The 21529-nt window shown below is 34.9% G+C and overlaps 2 protein-coding genes across 2 annotated transcripts; one reads left to right on the top strand and one right to left on the bottom strand.

The window, feature by feature from the left end:
- Nucleotides 1–228: 228 nt before the first annotated feature.
- Nucleotides 229–8053, top strand: LOC126582082 (uncharacterized). The gene is made up of 8 exons (XM_050246075.1): nt 229–319; nt 410–543; nt 2487–2972; nt 3098–3247; nt 5705–5809; nt 6372–6452; nt 6554–6984; nt 7270–8053. Exons 2-8 carry the CDS (start codon nt 417–419, stop codon nt 7873–7875), a joined length of 1986 nt encoding a protein of 661 aa, XP_050102032.1. The 5' UTR covers nt 229–319; nt 410–416; the 3' UTR covers nt 7876–8053.
- Nucleotides 8054–18789: 10736 nt separating this feature from the next.
- LOC126582086 (uncharacterized) lies at nt 18790–20206 on the bottom strand. Its single transcript, XM_050246081.1, has one exon. The coding sequence runs from the start codon at nt 19907–19909 to the stop codon at nt 18977–18979; it is 933 nt and encodes a 310-aa protein (XP_050102038.1). The 5' UTR covers nt 19910–20206; the 3' UTR covers nt 18790–18976.
- Between the last annotated feature and the right edge of the window lie 1323 nt (nt 20207–21529).

Here is a 21529-nt window from a genome sequence, read left to right as displayed (position 1 = left end):
CTAGAACCTCATTGCCCTTTCCTCGACAATTCTTGACTTGCCACTGCCTTCGACCTTAGGTAGGTTTGCTTATGACATCCTATTCGGTTAATAACAATTCTTTGCCCAATATTCGCGTGGAGGTGGCGTGTCCAATTGATCCGTCATATTCCAGGAAAAGCAGTCCACCTCTTTCTTTTTTAAGCACCTTCCCACTTTCCCCCATTTTCTGATTAGTACTCTGGCGATGCAAGCCTTTACTTAATTCCTTATTTGCATGCATACTAGAGTTTAATAAGTAGCCAGCTGCAGTTTGTTGCCTTTCCATTCATTTCACTCCGTAAGTAGTAATTAGACTACTTTAATTTCATTGCTATTTTTTTTTGTTTAGATAATACATGATATGGCTCTAATTTTTTTGTTTGTTTAGTTAATACATGAATGATATGCTCCACCAGAATCACAGGTTGAACATGGCACAAGGTGTTTGGAAGTCCATGGCACGAGGTGTTTTCGAGACTATGGCCGGTGCGTTGAAGACGTCATTACATCCATCAAGCACAGGTGTGTCTCAACAGAACAAATAAAATAATTCTTTTCCATTTCATTATCTAATTATATAATCTTCTATATTTTTTTTCTTGAAAAAAAAAAAAAGTTTAGGGATCTCATACAAAAATGTTCGTATAAATACGTGGCCTTCATATTAAAATTACTAATTATTAACAAACAAAAAAAAACAGTTACAGTGGGAAATAAAATGGAGAGTAGAGAGAAACAAGTGAGAAAATAGGAAGAAATGAGAGCGTGTATTATTTTCATTAGAAAAAGAATAATGGTGTATGTAGCACCACTTATTATAAAGAAAAACAGTTACAGTGGGAAATAAAAAGGAGAGAAGAGAGGAACAAGTGAGAAAATAGGAAGAAATGAGAGTGTTGTCATTGTTGAGTTTGATATAGCTGGACATTCATCTTCAAGAAATTGAACTTAAGAATAACTTATTCTTTTGCTCCATCCACCCTTATTTGTCTTATAGATGAGTTTATGTGTGAGAGTTCAACACAACTGTGGTTCGTTAGTCTTATAATTTGAAGTAATTGTTGTATTTTGGGAGACAAAAGCCATAATCACGAGCATCGTATTAGGCACAAATTGTGTTAAGGACAGCATGTCAAATTGTTTCAAGTTTTGTATTTTATATGAATGTGCTTAGCATTATTATCTAATTATTAGATGAATGATTTCTTGATTTTTTTTATGTGATTGTATAAACAATTAATATCTATCCTAGTTTTCCAACATTTAGATTGTTAATAACTTAATAGCTAGCAATGATCCTATATAATCTTCCAATTGTCATATAATTTCATATGCACAATAATCAGAACCATTCCTGAAATTGAAGTTAAACCACAAAAATTTTGAATGTTTGAAAAGCATGCATGTATACTAGAGGACTATTCACAATAACAAAATAAGAAGGAAAAAAAAGGGATACTTTGGATGCGGTCCGTAATTTTTAACATTTTTTTATTAAAACCTTAATAGTATTCAAAGTTTGATCAATGTCCCTTGACTTTGTACACCTCATTATATTACGATTAATATTTATATTTTTATAGTTTTGAGATTAATTGTTTGATATTTTATGAGATTTATAATCCTATAAATTTAAAATCCCTCATTATAATACTATTAGAAACGGTTACAATAAAAAAATTCAAACATTTTGATTGAATAAATGGATAAAAACTATGTAAAAATAAGAAATAATAAATGGCAAAAGAATGTATCCATAGTGTTAAAAAAATTGGTACATTTCACATATAACAAAGTGGTACATTAATAAAGAAGAATGGGTACATTATAAATAAATTAGGGTACAGATAAAAGATTTAAAATTATGAGTACAAATGATTTTTTTTTTTAAATATAGGCGCTAAAAGAAATTAATACATGGGTACAAAATAAAACTAAAAAGAAAATACTACAAATTTAAAAAAAAATGTTGCAAATTAAAAGTGGGTACAAATTAAAAATATAAATATATGATACAAAGTTTAGGCATAAAGCATAAATATACCATATGTAATTTTTCTATCATTGATTAAATATACAATGTCACGTGACGATATACACATGGGTACAAACACAAATAAAACTTTAAAAAATATGGGCACAAAAAGAAACTAATATATGGGTACAAATTAAAAATGAAAAGAAAATTGGTACAAATTAAAAAATATTTGCAAATTAAAAATAGGTACAAACTAAAAATAAAAATATATGATAAAAATTTAGCCATAAATATAAATATACTAATTGTAACATTTTTAACACTAAAGGAATATATTTAAAAATAAAAAATATTTTATTATTCAAATAATTAATGATGTTATTAATACCTAAGGACTTTGATAAAAAATTGAAAATGAATAGGATTTTAATCAATGGAGTAACAAAAATAAGGATGTGAACCTAATTTTCCCGAAAAAAAATGACAGGAATATCAGATGAATATAGCAAGTATGAACCTTTCTTTGATGCTGTGAAAGCTGGTGATTGGAAAACTGCAAAGGAGTTTTACAACCAGCATCCAGAGGCAGTAAGAGCAAGACATCCGTTTTCCGGTAAGACGGCTCTTCACATGGCAGTTGATGCCAGGCAGACGAAAATGGTGAAAAAACTGGTGAAGTTGATGGATGTGAAAGACTTGGAAATAAAATCGACAGTAGGTGGTGTAACAGCTCTTGGTGTTGCTTCAAATACGGGGATTACAGAAATGGCTGAATGCATGGTAAAAAAGGACAGAAAATTACTTACCATCCCCAATTCATTCAACATGATTCCACTTGTCAGAGCTTATTGCAACGGCTATTGGCATATGTCTCGGTACCTCTACTCCGAAACTCCGGTTGAATATTTATGGGCCGACAACGGACCCAGTGGCGCTACAATCATCTCCCAATCTTTTGCATCCAAAGAATTTGGTAAGAGTTTTAAATATGTATGGCTAAATTATGGTCATGAATTCAAGGCGTCTGATATCCATTTTTTTTTCAGTTTTGTCACTTTTTCCAAACACTGAAATGGTACCACCAAAATGTCACAACAGAAATTGCATGGGATTTAATTCAACTGTCCCCAAAATTGGCCTTTACTACGGACCACTTTGACTCAACTCCTTTACACGCTTTGGCTGGTCTGCCTTCTTCATTCCAGAGTGGAGCACATCTCAATTTCTGGCAACAATGGATCTATGACCGTTAGTACCACTTCTCCCTTCTCTTTTTATTAATATTGTATATTTTCTCACCATTATATGACATATTTTCTTCCACAATTTTGCTGCAATTTAAGAGGAATTTTGATTATATTGAACTCATTTACAAAACATACGTATACAAATTTTAGTTGAATGATTGGTTTTCAGTTTTTAATCGAAGTCCTTGAAAATTAATGTTTTAATGTATTTTTATGTCGATTATTATATTTTTAACTCAAAAATTGAAATTTATAGTTATTTTTTTTAACAAACAATATTATCTACACTAACGAGGAGGGGGTAGGCTTAACCTCACAATTTATATTTATATTAATAAGACGTTAAATAAAACCACGAATTATGGAATTGAAAATATTAAAATATAAAGTGACACATGTACTCTACATAAAATCTCATTTTACTCCTTACACTCTGTTCTGTTTCACTTTACCACCTGAACTCTTATTCTATGTCCCATGTTACTCCATTATGTCAACCCCGTTCCTAAAACTATTAACTTGCTGATGTGACATGGGTATTTTAGTAAATTTAGCAATTAAAAAAATTCAATTTAGTTTCAAAATGAAAAATCGATAACCCGATCGAGAGGAAGCTCGCAGGGGTGAGGTTGTGAGTGAGCAAGACAATGCGGCGTATGAGAGCAGCTGAGCACTGAGTAGGGTTAGGGTTAGGGACTTACGTGTAGGGTTAAATCTTAAACATAAAACGGTGTCATTTTAAACTTATAGGGTTTTGGTTTGGTTTCCAAACCCCTGAAATTGAAACCGAATCAATAGAATTTGGTTAAGTTCCTAGTTCGATTCATTTTTTTTTTCGGTTTTTAGTTTTTCTTCTTCGATTCTCTGCCCGGTTCAGTTTTTTTCAATCTTCGGTTTTTCAAACCCCACCCCTTTGTACATTCACCCCAAATTAACCAAAAAATTATTGTACCATAAAATGTAGATTATTCAAACCCAAAACATGGGTACATTCTTCAAAACCACACACACACAGATAATAGATATAGGCTTAAGAACATTAGATTTTTTTTTTCAAATAAACTTGACATGTATACATTCTCAAATCAACAAAAAAGAATGTACCCATACAAGTTTAAAAAATGGATTAGAAAAAATGAAATGGATTTTACATAAAAAAAACAAAAAAGAAGAAGAGAAATTACCCATAATATACATTTCAAAGAACTCCACTACTTTGAATGATTTCAAAGAGAGACAAAACCTTGAATCCTAACAAACGTAGCCAAAACACAAGCAAACCAGAATTTTAAAATTTCAACCAGCCCTCAATATACTTGTTACTTAACCATGTCAAAACTACAACCACAGCAAGTGGCCCAATGGTAAGGGCGCAAATTGCTGCTCCCCAATAACAAAAATTGTGGGAGGTCCTGAGTTTAGTTGCTGAAATTTTCAATCTGATCTTGCAGAAGTGATGTAATTTTGAAATTGACCTTGCAAAAATGCTGGAATTTTGAAAGTAGCCTTTAAAAAGGTGCAAGAATTTTGAAACTGATCTTGTAGAAATGCTGGAATTTTGAAATTGACCTTGCAAAAATGCTGGAATTTTGAAACTAGCCTTAAAAAAGGTGCCAGAATTTTGAAACTAATCTTACAGAAGCACATATAAGATTTTGAAACTAATCTTGTAGTAGTGCATGAACTATGAAACTAATTTGTAGAAGTGCAAATTTTTTTGAAACTAATCTTGCAAAAATGCATGGATTGCGAAACTGATCTTGTAGAAATTAGTTTTTTACGGATCTAAAATATGTTTGAAGTTTTATAGATGGTGTAGATTTCGACAAGTCTATTAGGAGCATGACTGGAATTTTAAAATTTTGGTTTACTTGTTTTTTAATCTAGGTTTGTTGGGTTTTGGGCTTTTGTATATCATTGAAATGATTCAAAACTAGTTGAGTTCTATTAAATATATGTTGTGTTTTTGTATCAATAGGTAAAGCTTTCTAAAAACAATGTATACATTTTACATATTAAAAAATTTGGTACATTTTACATATAACAAATTGGTATGTTTAAGAATGGGTACATTTAAAGTTATAAAAATTAAAAAATTATATGAATAGGTAGTTTAGGATTAAAAAATTGAAAATCTTTTTATATAGAATTGATTAGTACAAACTTATTTTAATTTTTTGTTTTTTTGTATTTTGGGAAATGTTTTAAATTGAAAATTAATTAAGAGATTAATAAAGGTGTGAGTATTAAAACCCTAAATCAATTACCAATTTTTACTTAAAAGAATTATGTAACCGAGCTTGTATATATACATACACATACATATTTATGAAAGTTCTAACAATAAACCAAAACTTTTCTCTATGCATGCATGCATGCAGATATATATTACATCAAATATATAGGAGTTTAAAGTATTAGGATTGATCTCTTGTACATGTTCTTATATTCTTCTCAGGCATAGACATACAACCTCCTCCTCTTACCGTCAATTTTACTGCTATAACTGTTCGGAATGAAGAAAATGGCCAAGCTAATAACAAAAGGACTCCAATGCGATCAGGTTTGCTATCCTCTCCCTCCCTTCTTCCCGCCATAAAAAATTCAGAAGTGTGTCTAGCTAAACGGTAGGATCAAATTTGGGTGTTTAAAATGTATGTTACCCCTTTATCATTAGTTTTAACCAAAAGTAGTTTATGGTATTTTTCTTCATTGTAAGTGAGAAAATTCATAATCGACTTACTTAAATGACAAATTCGGTGCTTAATTATTTAGACTAATCCCTCCCTATCTTACTTTATGGAGGAAATATCATGAGGGATAATTTTTTTTATTTATTTTTTGTTCATGGCCAATCTATCTTCTATCTTCATTTAATTTGGACAAAATGCGTAAAGTAGGGCATCAATTCTTCATTCAACATTTATTGACCTAGCAAGCGATCATATCCATCCCTTTACCTGATGTAGTATCATAATTAGAACGATAGTAAGGTACCTTTTCCTTTTTCTTTTTCTCAATTGTTTTTCTTTATACCGATTATCATCTAGAAAGGTAATAAGTAATAAGCTGCATATTATATCCTATTTAAGTACTTGCGCCACATTTTTGGATTTCCATTGCAGTGGCAGGTTTATTGGAAGGGCTTGTTTCTCAATCAAAAAAGCAGAAGGAAGGCCTAGTTTCGTATATAGCTGAGAAACTTGGTATGCAAGTAACAATCTCATTTGTTGTAAATTTGAATTTAAATCAATTACTACAAGCTAGTTTAATGACATTAACATTAGGGTTTTCAATGTCAACCCAGGAATCAACCGCATCTACAAGATCAAAACTGTCCATGTCCGGTCCCTTGCAGTTTTAGATGTCATGTGCAAAGAGATAAAGAAGTTGGACATGGATCAACAGCTGCTGAGCACTGTGGCTTCGGCAATGCTCCGAGCTGTTGATAAAGGGAACGTCGAGTTTATTACTAAGATATGTAAAGCAAATCCAGAACTTCAGTTCGTCTGGAATAATGAAAAATCAAAGATTTTATTTCACTATGCCGTCCAATGTCGTCAAGAAAAGATTTATAACCTTTTGCATGGGATCTCTGCAAAAGACTGGTTCATAGCTCTTACCGACAACGATAATAATAACATGCTACATATGGCAGGCTTGCTTGCCCCATTTACACAACTTAATTGTATTCCAGGTGCAGCTTTGCAGATGCAGCGTGAACTACAATGGTACAAGGTTAGAATTTCCCACTCAGCATATATAATTCTAAATTACTTGCCCTAATCATAACATAAACCGGCAGAATCAAATTAACTCTCCGGAAATTTTGAGTGAGAGGGAGGAATCGAACTCAGGACCTCACGTTGTCCTTCTTAGTTTGTTTAGGCAAATATACAACCCCGATGTATGAATTTTTTTTAAACCATCCCCAAGCCTTGAAGTGTAAATTGTAAAACGAGATTATATCAAAATATATTTTATGCTCACATGTCTCAATACTTTTTGTTTGATACAATGTAGGAGGTAGAGGCGGTTGTACCTCCCAAGTTTCTTGACTCTACGAACAAGGATAATTTGACACCAAGAGATCTATTTACGAAGAGTCACAGTGAATTGCTACAGAAAGGTGAAAAATGGATGAAGGAGACGGCAACTTCTTATACTGTTGTAGGTGCTCTTATTATTACCATGATGTTTGCTGCTGCGATTACAGTTCCTGGAGGAAATAAAGATACCGGCTTTCCCGCATTCATCAATGAAAAATTGTTTATGGTGTTTATAGCTTCAGATGCTATATCACTCTTTTCTTCCACGACCGCAACGTTAACGTTTCTTGGAATTCTCACATCACGTTATGCAGAAGACGATTTCCTGAAATCCTTACCCACAAAGATGATAATAGGGCTTGCCAGTCTTTTTTTTGCTATTGCAACCATGATGATTGCGTTTTCTACTGCCCTTCTAATTATAAATTGTGGACATTCCTGGATTGTGATTCCGGTCATACTTCTTTCAAGTGTTCCAGTCACTTTATTTGCTTGGATGGAATTCCCCCTCCTAGTTAGAATTACCGTTTCTACTTACGGTAAAGGAAAATTTAATAGGAATGTGAAACGTTGGTTGTAAAGGTACTTCGGTATTTTACAATTATTACTCTATATATTTATGTGGGTGTTGTAAGTACTATTAATTATGTGGCCGTCCACTTGGGCAATGTGTAACATCTTGCGGGCCAGTCACTTTGTTTTCCCATCCCTATCTCTCAATTCTCTCTATCTCTATATATTTCATAGTTTATTTCCAACACCTTATTAGCATGCTATTTTATTTTCTTCATCTGAGCTAGAGTCATTGTGTGGTTTAAAATTTTTTCTATACTCAATCATTGAACTTCATCATGCTCTTAATTTCTTTTTCTTCTCTTGAGTATCTAAATTATATACATACACATATACAGACAGACATATATATATATATATATATATATATATATTGTCCAAAGTCATTGTATTGAAAAAAAAACCAACAGGGCCAACAAGAACAAAAAATGCCAGATCAAACCCAAAAGAAAATATAAAGACCTAGGGAAGTCGATACCGTCTAGGCAACTGAAAAGTCATCATAGAAATCAGACAAACGGTGCCACTACTTTTAGAAACAATTGTCACAATTTTTAGATAGTGACACCTTTTTAAGAAATACTGGTCAATATTTCTAAAAACAATAACACTATTTCTAAACAGTGGTCACTATTTTTAGAGAGAGAGAGAGAGAGAGAGCTTTAAGGGAAGGAATTTCTATTTTTTTATAAAAAAGGATTAGTTGTAGGGTTTATGTAACATCCCACATCGTCTAGGGGAATGATCCTTAAATGTATATTCTCATCCCTACCTAGCATAAGGCATTTTGGGAGCTCACTGACTTCGGGTTCCATCGGAACTCCGAAGTTAAGCGAGAAGGTGGCCGGAGCACTCCCATGATGGGTGACCCACTGGGAAGTTGCTCGTGAGTTCCCAAAAACAAAACCGTGAGGGAATGGTAAGCCCAAAGCGGACAATATCGTGCTACGGTGGTGGAGTGGGCCCGGAAAGTGGTCCGCCCCAGGCCGGGATGTGACAAATGGTATCAGAGCCTAACCCTGGCCGTGGTGTGCCGACAAGGACGTCGGGGCCCTAAGGGGGTGGATTGTAACATCCCACATCGCCTAGGGGAGTGATCCTTAAATGTATATTCTCATCCCTACCTAGTATGAGGTCTTTTGGGAGCTCACTGACTTCGGGTTCCATCGGAACTCCGAAGTTAAGCGAGAAGGTGGCCGGAGCACTCCCATGATGGGTGCCCACTGGGAAGTTGCTTGTGAGTTCCCAAAAACAAAACTGTGAGGGAATGGTAAGCCCAAAACGGATAATATCGTGCTACGGTGGTGGAGTGGGCCCGGGAAAGTGGTCCGCCCCAGACCGGGATGTGATAGTTTACATCACATCGAATTTTAACGATCCGAACAGTTTATTTTTCAAGTTGTACCTCATAAACAATCCTTACAAAATATGAGTCAAATCGGAAATATTTAAGACATCTAATTGGGTTCAAAGAAATGAACGAATATTTTGGTATATAAGAAAAAATGAAATTTGATCTTAATAATTAAATAGGCAAATGATTTCGGATTGAATTGAATTTTTATAAGGATGATCTATGAATCGAGACTAACAAAATAGACGGTTCGGATTGTTGAAATTCGATGTGGAGTGAGCCCTACAGCTAATCCCCATTTATATATATATATATATATATAGAGAGAGAGAGAGAGAGAGAGAGAGAGAGAGGAAGCCTCTAAGGGAAGGGATACCCATTTTTTTTTAAATGGGAATTAGTTGTAGGGTGCACACCACATTGAACTTTAACGATCCGAGCATCTATTCTTCAAGTTACACCTCATAGATCATCTTTGCAAAATATTAGCCAAATCAAAAATATTTAAGACATCTAATTGGGTTTAAAAAAATTAACGAATACTATGTTATATAAGAAATAATGATATTTTATCTTTATAATTAAATAGACAAATGATTTCGGATTGAATTAAATTTTTGTAAACATGATCTATGAATCAAGAATTACAAAGTAGATTGTTTGGATTGTTGAAGTTTGATGTGGAGTGGGCTCCACACCTAATCCTCTTTATTTTTTGAAAAACATGGGTTCCCTTTGCATAAAGGAAAGAGAGGAAGTGGCAGAGGAGAGAAGAGAGATTATAAGGAGAAAAAATATTTTTGGGTTTTTTAATTATTATATTAAGCTTTTGGTTTTTTTTTTAGTAAAATTCAAATCTTTTTTATTAAATAAAGTCACTAGGTTGTTTTTGTTTAAGAAAAAGTTTAGAGAAGTCCTTTTTATTAACAATAATGCTATTCATATCATATTTTCGTACCACATTTTCATACCACCTTAGGTGACATTTGATGTGGACAGCCACATCATTTGAATTAATTAGATTTTTAAATTTAGTTCATTATTTAATAAACTAATAATTAAGAAAAACTAGTTAATTAAATGATGATTGTGGTATACGAGAAGTCTTTCTCCTTCATTTCCTTGGGTTTTGCAAAATTTTCAAATAATGTGGTTGTCCATATGATGCCACCTAAGGTGGTATAGAAATCTGGTATAAAAAGATAGTATGAATATCATTACTCTTTTATTAAAACTCCATGGCTGTTTAATGTTGAATTTTGTCTACAACATTAAATAAAGTTACTAGGATTCTTTTGGTTAAATATTCGAAGTTTGAAACTATTTTCATTAGTTTTCTTTTAAATCAATGGCTCATTAGTTTTCTTTTAAATCAATGGTATTTGTTTGTTTTTTCTTCTTTCTTGGGGTATGGTTTATGACTTGCCTTTGATTATTCATTTACCTCGAAAACAACACTTGAGTCTCAAGTTGTCATTCGAAACAAAAATTTTGTCATTTAATTCTTGGAAGTCGCATGATCTAACTTACTGGGATGGCAGATGAAGAAGACGAAAAGAAGACAAATTGAGATAGAATTTAACTTTCAATGGGTTAAATGTCGATTTTTCAATAATAATCTATATATATAAAGTGAGAGCCCTAGTTTGGTGAAGCTTTCCAAAATGTCAAAAATGCCCATTTGTTTCCTTCACAATCAAAACTCAAACAATTCAAAAAAAAAACAAGGACAAATTGGTAAAAAACCATATCTTAATAAAAAAAAGTAGAGTGGTGATATTCCCACCCCGGTGTCTTATTTCCCCACCCACCATTTAATGAAAATGTTAATAACATATTTATCATTTTAAAAGAAGACTCTTAAACCCCTATTTAATTCAATACTAAAATTTTGAAAAAACAAAAAATAATTTAAAATAATAAATAAATAATGGTGGTTGGGGTGTGATACTTTGGTGGAAAGAGGTTAGGAAAGATTTGGGTTAGAATTGACGGAAAGGTTGGAGGAAGGAATGGACGTGTGCTAGATGAAGGCGAGAAACTTCAATGGAGAAAAAAGAGAATTGGTTGTGAGATCTTCGGTTTTGACAAAAAAGGAGGAAGAATAGTGGTTTGGGGATCCGAGGTCTCTACAAAGTGGCATTAGGTGTGAAGGAGATGATGAATGTCTAGGTCTTAGGTCTTGCATTTTCTTTCATTTTTTTTTCTATTTTTATTTATTTATTTATAATATTATTTAAAGATATATTAGAGTTATTTAAAAAAAATATTATGGTTATTTTGGGAATAACGATGGGTGGGGAAATAGCATTTTATTTTTTTAATTTTATATGGTGGGTGAGATTATCATGTGGGTGTAAGACACTGGGGTAGGTCTAGTAGCACTCAAAAAGTATTGAAAAACAAAATATAAAAAAAAGAAAAAGAAAAATGGGACAAAAACGTAAAAAAGAACTTAACAGTAACCGTATTGAAACAAAACATGATAATTAATTTTTTTTTAAATCATGATAATTATCCTCTAAAAGGTTAGCAGTTATGGAGAGGAGAGATAGATAAAAGATAATGGCAACAAAAAAAAATTAAAACAAATAGAAAAATGAGATAATCCAAACTAAAATTGCAAAACCGTTCACAAGGGAGATGATGAACGTGGCGTCATTTTTTGAAACTGCTATGAGTAGTTACGTTTGGGTTATATCTTTCTCCATGACACAAATATTGACTCATCTCAGTCTACCAGATATTCAGTTTTTTATTTTGTTTACCCCTTCTCTTTTGTGTTCTTGGCGTTTGATTTCATATTATTGGGAATTAATTGTTTTTGTTAATCCATTTTTTGGTCTACTTTTCCCCTCTATCTTGAGTTTTGATTTTGAAATATATACAAATCTATTGCAGGGAATGGACGAAAAGGTTGACAAAGACAAGCTTATTCATGAGTTTTCATTGAACAGCCTGCCTGTTATCTAGCAGCAAGGTCCAAGTCCCCACTTTGCAACCTCATCAAGTAATCAGAATCAGGCAAGTGGTGAAATTCCCTTTCTACCGTTGAACATAAATACTCATCACTCTGACTCTGGAATGGTTTTTAGATTTTTCAGGGTTTATCTAGCGTTTTATTTTACCTAATTCTACTTTTGGGTTTCATTCTTCGTTGATTTTGATTGTGTTGTTTTTGGACTACACCAAGGACTTTGTGGAAAGACTCGTTATGGAGATGCAGACCCAGACCATGCGGCACGTTAGATAAAAATTTGACGATGTTTCGAAGAACACATACAGATCTAAAGGCTTTCTATCTGTGAATATTTACTGGTAATTAGTGTTTGCAGATTGCCTCTTCCAACTAACCATGTCTGTTTCCTGTAGTGAATGCCCCGTCTGCATCAATTACATGTATCCAACCCATCAAGTCCTTTTTCTCTAACCTTCTCCAAATTTGAATTTCACTGAAGTGAGGTTTTGTTTGAGTATTGGTAATTTGTTGCTTGCATTTTTGTAAGATATTCATATTTGTCATTTTATTCTATTGGTAATTTGTTGTTTGATTGGTTTTGTTGCTTTCCTCCGCGTTTGAACTCATATTCGTTAATCTACCAATTTTATTTGGGTGCTAAACTGCCTCTGTTACTCAAGGTTATTGTACTTTTAGTTAGATTGTTTTGTAATTTTTTGGGTAAAGGTTTTGTGGGTGAAGCTTTTGTAGGTGAAGCTTTTGTGGTGGGTGAAGCTTTTGTGGGTGAAACTTTTGTTGGTGAAGCTTTTATGGGTGAAGCTTTTATGGGTGAAGCTTTTGTAGGTGAAGCTTTTGTAGGTGAAGCTATTGTGGGTGAAGCTTTTATAGGTGAAGCTTTGGAGTTGAAGCTTTGTAGGTGAAGCTTTGGAGTTGACGCTTTTGTTGGGTACCATGAATTGATTTTGCTTCACACTATCTTGATCAAGATAGTGTGAAGCTTTTGAGAATTTGTAGTTGTCCTCCATTGATGAAGCTTTGTTGAATTTCCCTTTTTTTTTCTTTTTTTGGAAAACTAGAAATTTGTTGAATTTCCTTTTTTTGGTTGGTGACATGAAGGAGAGTACGGGTTGTACATTTCATCACCTGGTTGGTGGCATGAAGATGAGTTCCTTCTTCACCTGGTTGGTGACATGAGTGGCAAGTTGCCAAATGATATTAGAGTACTGGTTGTACATTTCATCACCTGGTTTGTGGCATGAACATGAGTACGGGTTGTACATTTCATCACCTGGTTGGTGGCATGAAGATGAGTTCCTTCTTCACCTGGTTGGTGGCATGAGTGGCAAGTTGCCAAATGATATTAGAGTACGGGTTGTACATTTCATCACCTGGTTTGTGGCATGAACGTGAGTACGGGTTCTACATTTCATCACCTGGTTGGTGAGAATAAGGGCAAGGTGTCGAGGTACATTGTAGCAAGTGTCGAAGACACAAAGTATGTTTAACCCTTTTGAAGCACAGTTGGCTTATGTATAGATGTGTTGGAATGTATGATGTTTATGTATGAATGTGTTGGAATGTATGATGTCTATGTATGAATGTTTTGGAATGTATAATGTTTATGTTGATTGATATGAGTGATGCTTATGAATGTTTTGATATGCATGAAGGGATCCATGCTTTTGATATGTGAACCATGTTGGTTGTAACACTTAGTATCACATACTTTGTGTCAAAGTACGCATGTTGAAGCTCTGAGTTGGAGTATAAGGGTAGGTCAGTGTAGACCAAGTGTTCCAGTGCTAAGAACGCAAAAGACTCATAAGAAGTTGTCTGAATTCCCTCTTCTTTAAATATTTGCCGAATGGCTTGTGTGACAAAAGATTTCAAGCGGTTGAGGGTCAAAACATTTGTAATGTGTATGCCTTCTTATAATAGCATTTCCTTCAGTACTTAGTCCTCCACTTTGAAAGAGTGAAGCTTGGCCCCATAGTCATAATAGTCAACGGTACGTTTACCCCTGGTTGTCTTGATACGAACTTTTATCTCTCTTGTTGTAATGGGCTTGCTGAGAGTAAAAATCCTTCTTCTTACCAAGAGACAAATATTTTTGGTGACTTAGCGAGTAGCTAAATGAGGCAGGAGATGATGCAATGGGTGTCTGAATGGCCAATATCTCTTCACTTGGTAGAACTTGACTTCCATTTCCCATTTGTTGATAGGGGTTAACCATATGGGGGTTCCCTTGGTATGTCCTTGCTTCGGCGGAGGCATGGTTGTAAGCATGTGCCATTACCTCAGAGTAAGTCTTCCAAGTGTTAGCATTGATTATGTACTTGAAGAAACAATCACGTAAGCCTGCCGTGAAGGCCTTGAGGGCGATTTTATCATCTGCCTTAGCACAGCGAGAATACTCATGGCTGAAGCGACCGACATACTCTTGTAGTGACTCGTCCGGCTTCTGGTGAATAATGTACAAGTCATCTGCATAATGCAAGTGATCGGTCTGGAAGATGTGTTGAGAGACAAACAATTTCCTTAATTCCTCAAATGAGTCTACTGTCTCAGGTGGAAGACGGCAATACCAGTTTAGAGCTCTGCCAGAGAGGATGGAGGGGAAGAGAAGACATCGCTCTTGGTCGATGTGCATCCGATATGCCATGGTGGACTCAAAGAAGTTATCCCTTCCAGTATAGAGTTGTAAACCAAGCTTTTGTTTTATCTTCGCTTGAAGGGGGTGTCAAGGATCTTTCTTGTGAGAGGGCCTGGCCTGGGTTGGTTTCAGTTAAGTATCTTAACCTGACATTTGGCCTTCAACTTATTTACTTCCTCAATGAGCTATAGGGCAATGGGGTCATGAGTGGAGTTATGTACCACTAGAATTTTCTTTCGTAAGTCTCAATCGCCTCTTGGAAGTAGGAAAGTTTAAGCATGGGCGTGTGGTTTTTTCTTAGACTCGCCGTACTGACTTCTAGGGCGAGTTTGTCGGAATACCTCAGAGTCCCCCGTACCTTCATGTTTCTCTGGGACCTATTGTTCATTCCCTGGATTGGCAGCTTGCCTGGGTCGTGGGAGGGGGACCGAGTCTTTCAGAAACCCTTGGGTCATTGATCTTCGAGCATATGTGGAGGGGATTCTCTCGATGTTGCTTTAGGAAGTCTCAGCAGTCACGATAAATGGCTTTCGATCATTCCAACCCTTCTGCAATGAGGTGTCTTCCTCCACTTCTCCTGTTTTGGGTCGAAGCAGCTAGGTTGAGAGAAGTCTCATGTTGATCAATGTTTTGATGATTAGCACGCTCTTTATCAGGGATACCCATGTTGAAGGAAGGTGACCCTCTGTGTTGGGGGCACCCAGATGATGGTTGATGTCTACAGGGGCAACGAGCTCGCGTGTTTGAGTACACCTAATTTCATGGAGCGTCTGAAAGAGCTTCTCATACTACTCCTGGAAGACCTCATTCTTCATTGCTATCTTGTTGTTTTGAGCTTCTAGCTCATCGACTTTAGCTTGAAGAGCAACCATCTTTCCTTCCTTCTTTCGTTGCTTCGCACTGGGTGCAAGAGGGGTGTCATTCTGTGTGTTGTGGCTTCCTTCGCTCCTTATGTTAGAGAGGGATGTCTGGTCAAAAGAGAGTGTACGGATGGTGGAAACCAGCTTGACAAAGCTGAAGAGAGTGGGAATAAGTGTCGTTCCCACAAACGGCGCCAAATGTTGATCTACAAAATCAGTGAGGACTTTGGTACCACAGAAAATGTTAAGTTTGTGACTTTCACTAGATTGCTCCGGTCACTAGTGTGAATAAGTATGTAAATGGATAGGGACAGGGAAGTAAACACAAAATGTACGTAGTTCACCCAAATTGGCTACGTCCATGGAGTAGAAGAGTTCTCATTAATTGTGAAGGGTTTACACAAGTACATAGGTTCAAGCTCTCCTTTAGTGAGTACTAGTGAATGATTTAGTACAAATGACATTAGGAAATATTGTGAGAGAATGATCTCTATTTATAGAAGAGAGTTTCTAGTTTCATTCTGATATTGACACGTGTCGTGTTGTGATTGGCTTCTGATGTTAACACGTGTCGCGCTATGATTGGCTTATGATGTCAACACGTGTCGCGCTGTGATTGGCCTCCTGGTTGGAGGGAAACTCTTCTGGGTCCTTGACGGTATAACGTTGACCGGTGCTCAGTAGTTTCGGGATTGGTCAAGTATGGTACAAACACATTTTAAATCGTCCTTTTATCTGGACTATGGTTAATAGTTATTTATATTTATCCATCTCTTCTTGTAGGAAAGAAAAAAGGCGGATGCTTACTTTTGCTGCATTGTGCACACATGAATATGACTGCAAAATTAGTCACTACCAAGGTAAAAGACCATTAGTGTTTCTTTATTCCTGTAGCGTACACACGCATGCATATATATATGCGTTTTATTTATTTATTTAAGCTTTTCAATTCTTTTATCAAACATCAATAACAATGTTGAAGTTATATATATATATATCTTATTATTGCATCTTTCTTCTTCATGATAATTTTCATCACTTTCTTTCCACATTATCCCACTTAATCATCTCTCTTTATAAAAAGTTTCAATAGTGAGATGCAAATTTGAAAAGAATATTGTAAGGGTAAGTAGCATGGAGTTTCATTTTCTTATGAATCACCAAAATCAACATAAAAAAAATATAAAAAAAAAGAATAAGTAGCATGGAATTTTATCTACCAAGATAGGAAAAGAGAATAAGTAGCATGGAGTTTCCTTTTTCTTATGAATCAAATCCCAGTTGTTTATATTATGCAAATGCAAGACAAGTTGCTTCTAAGTTCTAATAATGATATTGGTGGTTGGTGGAGATCATATTATTGTTATGAAGTGTCTACCGTTAATATGTGATTGCCAAAAGTTGATGTTGCTGCCTTGCTTATTAGTTTGAAGTGTCTTTCAAAGATTCATAAATTAGACCCTCAAGACAGAATCATACAATAGTACATGCTTATAGATGCATGTTTTTGTATTCTATCAAACATAGAGTAAATTTTCTTTTATTCTTGGTTTGGATTAAATGTATACAAGTGTATTTATGATTTTTATTTTATTTAAAATGTACTACTATTACACCCTTGTTTACTAATGTATTATTGCATAAGAGTAAAAAATACTGCAAAGTAACTTCTCATTCAACGTTGTCCAACACAATACTAAAATAAATTCTCTTAACATTGTATTTCTAAGTCTAATCCTAAGGTAAACCTTGAGTTGAAATCCGGTTGTGCTAAGATTCTGAAGAAATTGTGTGATAGTTGTGAACTATTTGTGCCCAAAATACGGGAAAAGAAAGGAAATTTAAGTAATTAAATTAGAGTTCTAATCAATGGTATACGTAGCGCATGTCCTTTGAGGATAATAAAAAGGGCTTTCTAAATAGAATATGTCGATTCAACATATATAACTTAGGAGCGTGTAGCGATCGTAATGGCGTTTTGCACACACAATAGCTCGTGTAAAAAGGCTAGATGTTTTTGGTTCTTTTATAGTAACATATTCCTTGGTTCCAGAGTTAGTGCTTACTACTTCTAATCAAAAGGAAAAAAAAAAACGCACTTTTAAGGTATCTATTAAAAAGATAGGAGGAATGATGGGTGTTGGCATCTCACAAGTTCGTTGGAAAAATGAGTTAGTCATCCAAAATAAAAAACTTTGGATAGGCAAATAAGAAAACAACTAAAGCAACCTATTTTAGGGGCGCATAGCGTCCGTGATGAACAAATACCTCTCGCATGCACGTGAGCGCGTGCGAAGAGACTAGTAGGAAGTAAAGTGAGAGTCAAATCTTGTTTCAGGCGGCAGATGAGTAGAAAGAATAAATTTCTCTATCAAACCAAGTGTAGAATTAATGAATAAATTTCTCTACTCTTTTTAATTGATTTGGGCTACAATTAAGCTCCAACATGTGTTACTTTAGCTTCGTGATCCTGATACTTGAACATTGACTTGAGACATTTTCTCTACCCTTTCTTATTTTAAAAATAAAGGGCGCACCGCATCTTTGAACCGACAAATATGTTTCGGCTACCCTAACTTCCTCTGTCCATCGGAGCCAACAAAGGGTACTTCGCGGTCGTGCAATGATGAAACAAGGTGGTAAATAAGAAGGCTAAGTGTTGGTGTGATTAGGGACATCATGACTTGGTTAGTAAAATGGCGTATAAACCCTATATATTGGGACATCATTTTCCTTCTGCTCTTTTTCATTGATCTTGTTGAGCTTTTTTCACGTCAACCAATTTAACACCAGTAAATAAGAAAATTAAGAGCAAGTGGATTAATCTATCAAAACAAGGGTAGAATGAATCAATTCCTCTACTCCTTTTTCATGGTTTGGGCTACAATTAAAATCTAGAACATGTTCCTCATCGTCATGGCGCTTGATATTGTTACTAACTTGATTCATTTTGTTTACCTTTCTTATCCTGAAAAATTAAGAGCAATATCGGTCCTTAAACCCTAGCTGTATCCACATTATACCAATACCCTCTCCAATTTTCTACATACAGAAAGTAAAAATGGCAAGAATAAGTAGGAGATCATGGAATAGCATTTCTAGACCTTAATTTTCTTTCCTGCATATATAATATGAATAAAGTTTAATTTACTAATTATCAAATGAGTACTAGAGTACCCATATATATGAATTAATCCTACTACCATAATTTACAATTTTACAACCATTTTCCTTTTTTTTTCCTTTTTTTTTTTTTGCGTGTTTTCTGTAAACTAGTCTCCCTTACTCAATCTTATAAGCATGAAGAAACATGCAGAAGTCAGAAGATGTTGAGTTATTACTTGTCTGGGTTGAATAATAAGCACTGCTATTATCACTGTTTATGCTGCCGTTGCCATCTCTGTCGTGATCGCTCTCTGATTCCGGTGCCCCTGGCTTGAAAATAAACAGCCCATGCCCCGTCCCCGGGCTGCTGAAAAGCCAATCGTGCACGTCCCAGAAAACTTGCACCGGTTGCATGTTCACCTGCACGGTCTGATTCCCTCTGAATTTCCACTGCAAATTCTTGACATGAATCAACACAATCCCGTCTACACTGATCCACATTTCTGGGTCTTTCAGGCCGGACGTTGAGCTCTCCACGACAATGTCATGCTCTTTTCTCTTCTCATCAAACTTCACTCTTGTGGCAAAACTTTTCTTGGCAAACACGTTTTCTTTTTTGTAGTATAAAAGTGCCTCCACAAGGGCTGGTCTGGATTTTGTTCTCTTGTATGCCTTTTTCTTCATGTCTCCCAATAACAACACAACCTCCTCATCGCAAACAAGAGCAACATAAAAGTCGGAACACGGTTCTGGGCCGCCGCCAAATTTCGCAGACCGAAGATCCCAATAAACCTCCACTTGATTCCCTTCGAACTCGAATGACTTGTACCCTTTTTTGCTCCAAAAATGCCATGGCTTTAGGTCGAATTTGCATGTATAATGAAACTCGCCGTCTAAGCTATCAATCCGAATGCTAAGGGAATGGTTCATGAGGTTCTTACACCATATGATCGTCACCTTCCGCCAAAATGTCGCAATATTGGCAAGGAAGACGCAAGTCACTGTGCTTTGTGCGGTTTTCGTTGTCACAGGGTCGTCTGTGATCTTCTCTGCAAATGGCGGAGACTCATGAAATGATTTACCTCGCATCGATCGACTCAAAGACTGCATCTTTGCAAAATTTGTAAAATTGTTGGGGTAGCAATCATTGAATAGGTATAGGTAAAAAGTTTCACATTGATTTGGTTTTTTTTTTTTTCAATTGTTTGAAATCTAATGCTAATGAGAATGAAGGGTTGGAGATTTGGAACTTACTACTTAGCCTTTTGGGATATTTGGGAATCTTGGTGCCTTTGGAAATGGCCTATTGACATGGATGGAGATTGATGAGAAACTGGTTTGACAGAGAAGAGAGAGAGAGAGAGAACGCAAGAGGCTATGACAGTTTGTTCCGTGGAGAAAAACTCTCCCTTTTAGAGGCTATAATCTAAAGAGGTTGCCGAAACAGAAGGGTTAACAAAAACACATTTCAACAAGACCTTTTACTATTTACAGCTTCCTTCTTGTCAATTGGCTCACTTGGAGACAGTTAACATTGAATTGAAAAAATCAATGGAAGTCAGAACTGCCAACCATGAAATCTGAACTGCCTTTTGTAGATTGGCATTTGATCTTTGTATTTTTTCGATTGTTCTATCGTACATCGCCTTTCTATCTCAAATTTGAGATCCTTGTTTGCTTTCTGTTTTTTGGTTTTTCTACCGAGGAAAAACTGTTTTTTGGTTTGGCATTGTTGTACTTTGAAAAAAAACTGTTTCTGCTGTGCTGTGAGAATAAGCAGCTGATTGTTTGGTAAATTTTTTGGCAAGAAAAGTAAATTGATTAAGAAATTTTATTTTTATTAGACAAATGATCTACATAAATTTATTTAATCATAATTTCAATATATTTTTTAAGTGGTTTATTAACACCTTATAATTTGTCGTATACACCCTAACGAATTTTTAATATCAAATGACTTAACTCTACATATTAAGGGAGAGGGGAAAAGTGGCAAATAATTTATAATACCAAATGTTGTCCTTCCTTTTTTGGAACTTCAAAACATTAAAATTGATTAGTTAAGGTTAAACTGGTAATTTCATAAACCCACTTAGTGGGTAGTTACTTTCATTTGTTATTTTTAATTAAAAAATAGATCGAACAAAAAAAAAGGCCAGTTAGAACAAGCGTAGGCTATATCTGGTGCTTTTTGAAGTGTTTTATGCAAAAAAAAAAAAAACATATATTTTATGCTTGCTTTAAAAAACACTTTAAGTTCTTTTGAAACACAAAGTCAAGTTCAATAAAAGCGTTTTCAGTTCTTTTAAACACTCTTCCAAACAAGTTATTACTACTTTTATTTTAACAAACGATATTATCTACACTAAAGGGTGGGGGATAGGCTATGCCTCACAATGGATTAGCAATAACGTGGTTCAAATTTGCCTATGGCGATAATCAAATCTAAAACCTCTCACTACCAGTGAAGAGGAATATCATTAGACCATAATATTAAGTGGCAATAAGCCATTACTACTTATAGTCTACTTTTCATGTGGGTGTACTCTCTATCCATTTTCATCTAAAATTTTGTGGAGAAGTACGCATTTGGTCAAAATTTTATACCTCTATCAAGATCGCAATGAAATTATAGTAAGTATGAACAACGAAACCTGGTAGTCCACAACGCATCTAGTAGTTTTTGTACCTGCTCCTCCCTTGCTATGACGAGTACTTGATTACTTTATA

Source organism: Malus sylvestris, chromosome 9, assembly GCF_916048215.2.
Source record: "Malus sylvestris chromosome 9, drMalSylv7.2, whole genome shotgun sequence".
Taxonomy (NCBI): Eukaryota; Viridiplantae; Streptophyta; class Magnoliopsida; order Rosales; family Rosaceae; genus Malus; species Malus sylvestris.
The sequence above is the reverse complement of the archived record's forward strand: the minus strand, read 5'-3'. Positions and strand labels throughout refer to the sequence as shown.

Coding starts and splice junctions, on each gene's coding strand:
- LOC126582086 (XM_050246081.1), bottom strand. CDS start 19,909: ATGCAGTCTTTGAGTCGATCGATGCGAGGTAAATCATTTCATGAGTCT.
- LOC126582082 (XM_050246075.1), top strand. CDS start 417: ATGAATGATATGCTCCACCAGAATCACAGGTTGAACATGGCACAAGGT. Junction 544..2,486: donor ATTACATCCATCAAGCACAG/GTGTGTCTCAAC, acceptor AAAAAATGACAG/GAATATCAGATGAATATAGC. Junction 5,810..6,371: donor AAGGACTCCAATGCGATCAG/GTTTGCTATCCT, acceptor TTTCCATTGCAG/TGGCAGGTTTATTGGAAGGG.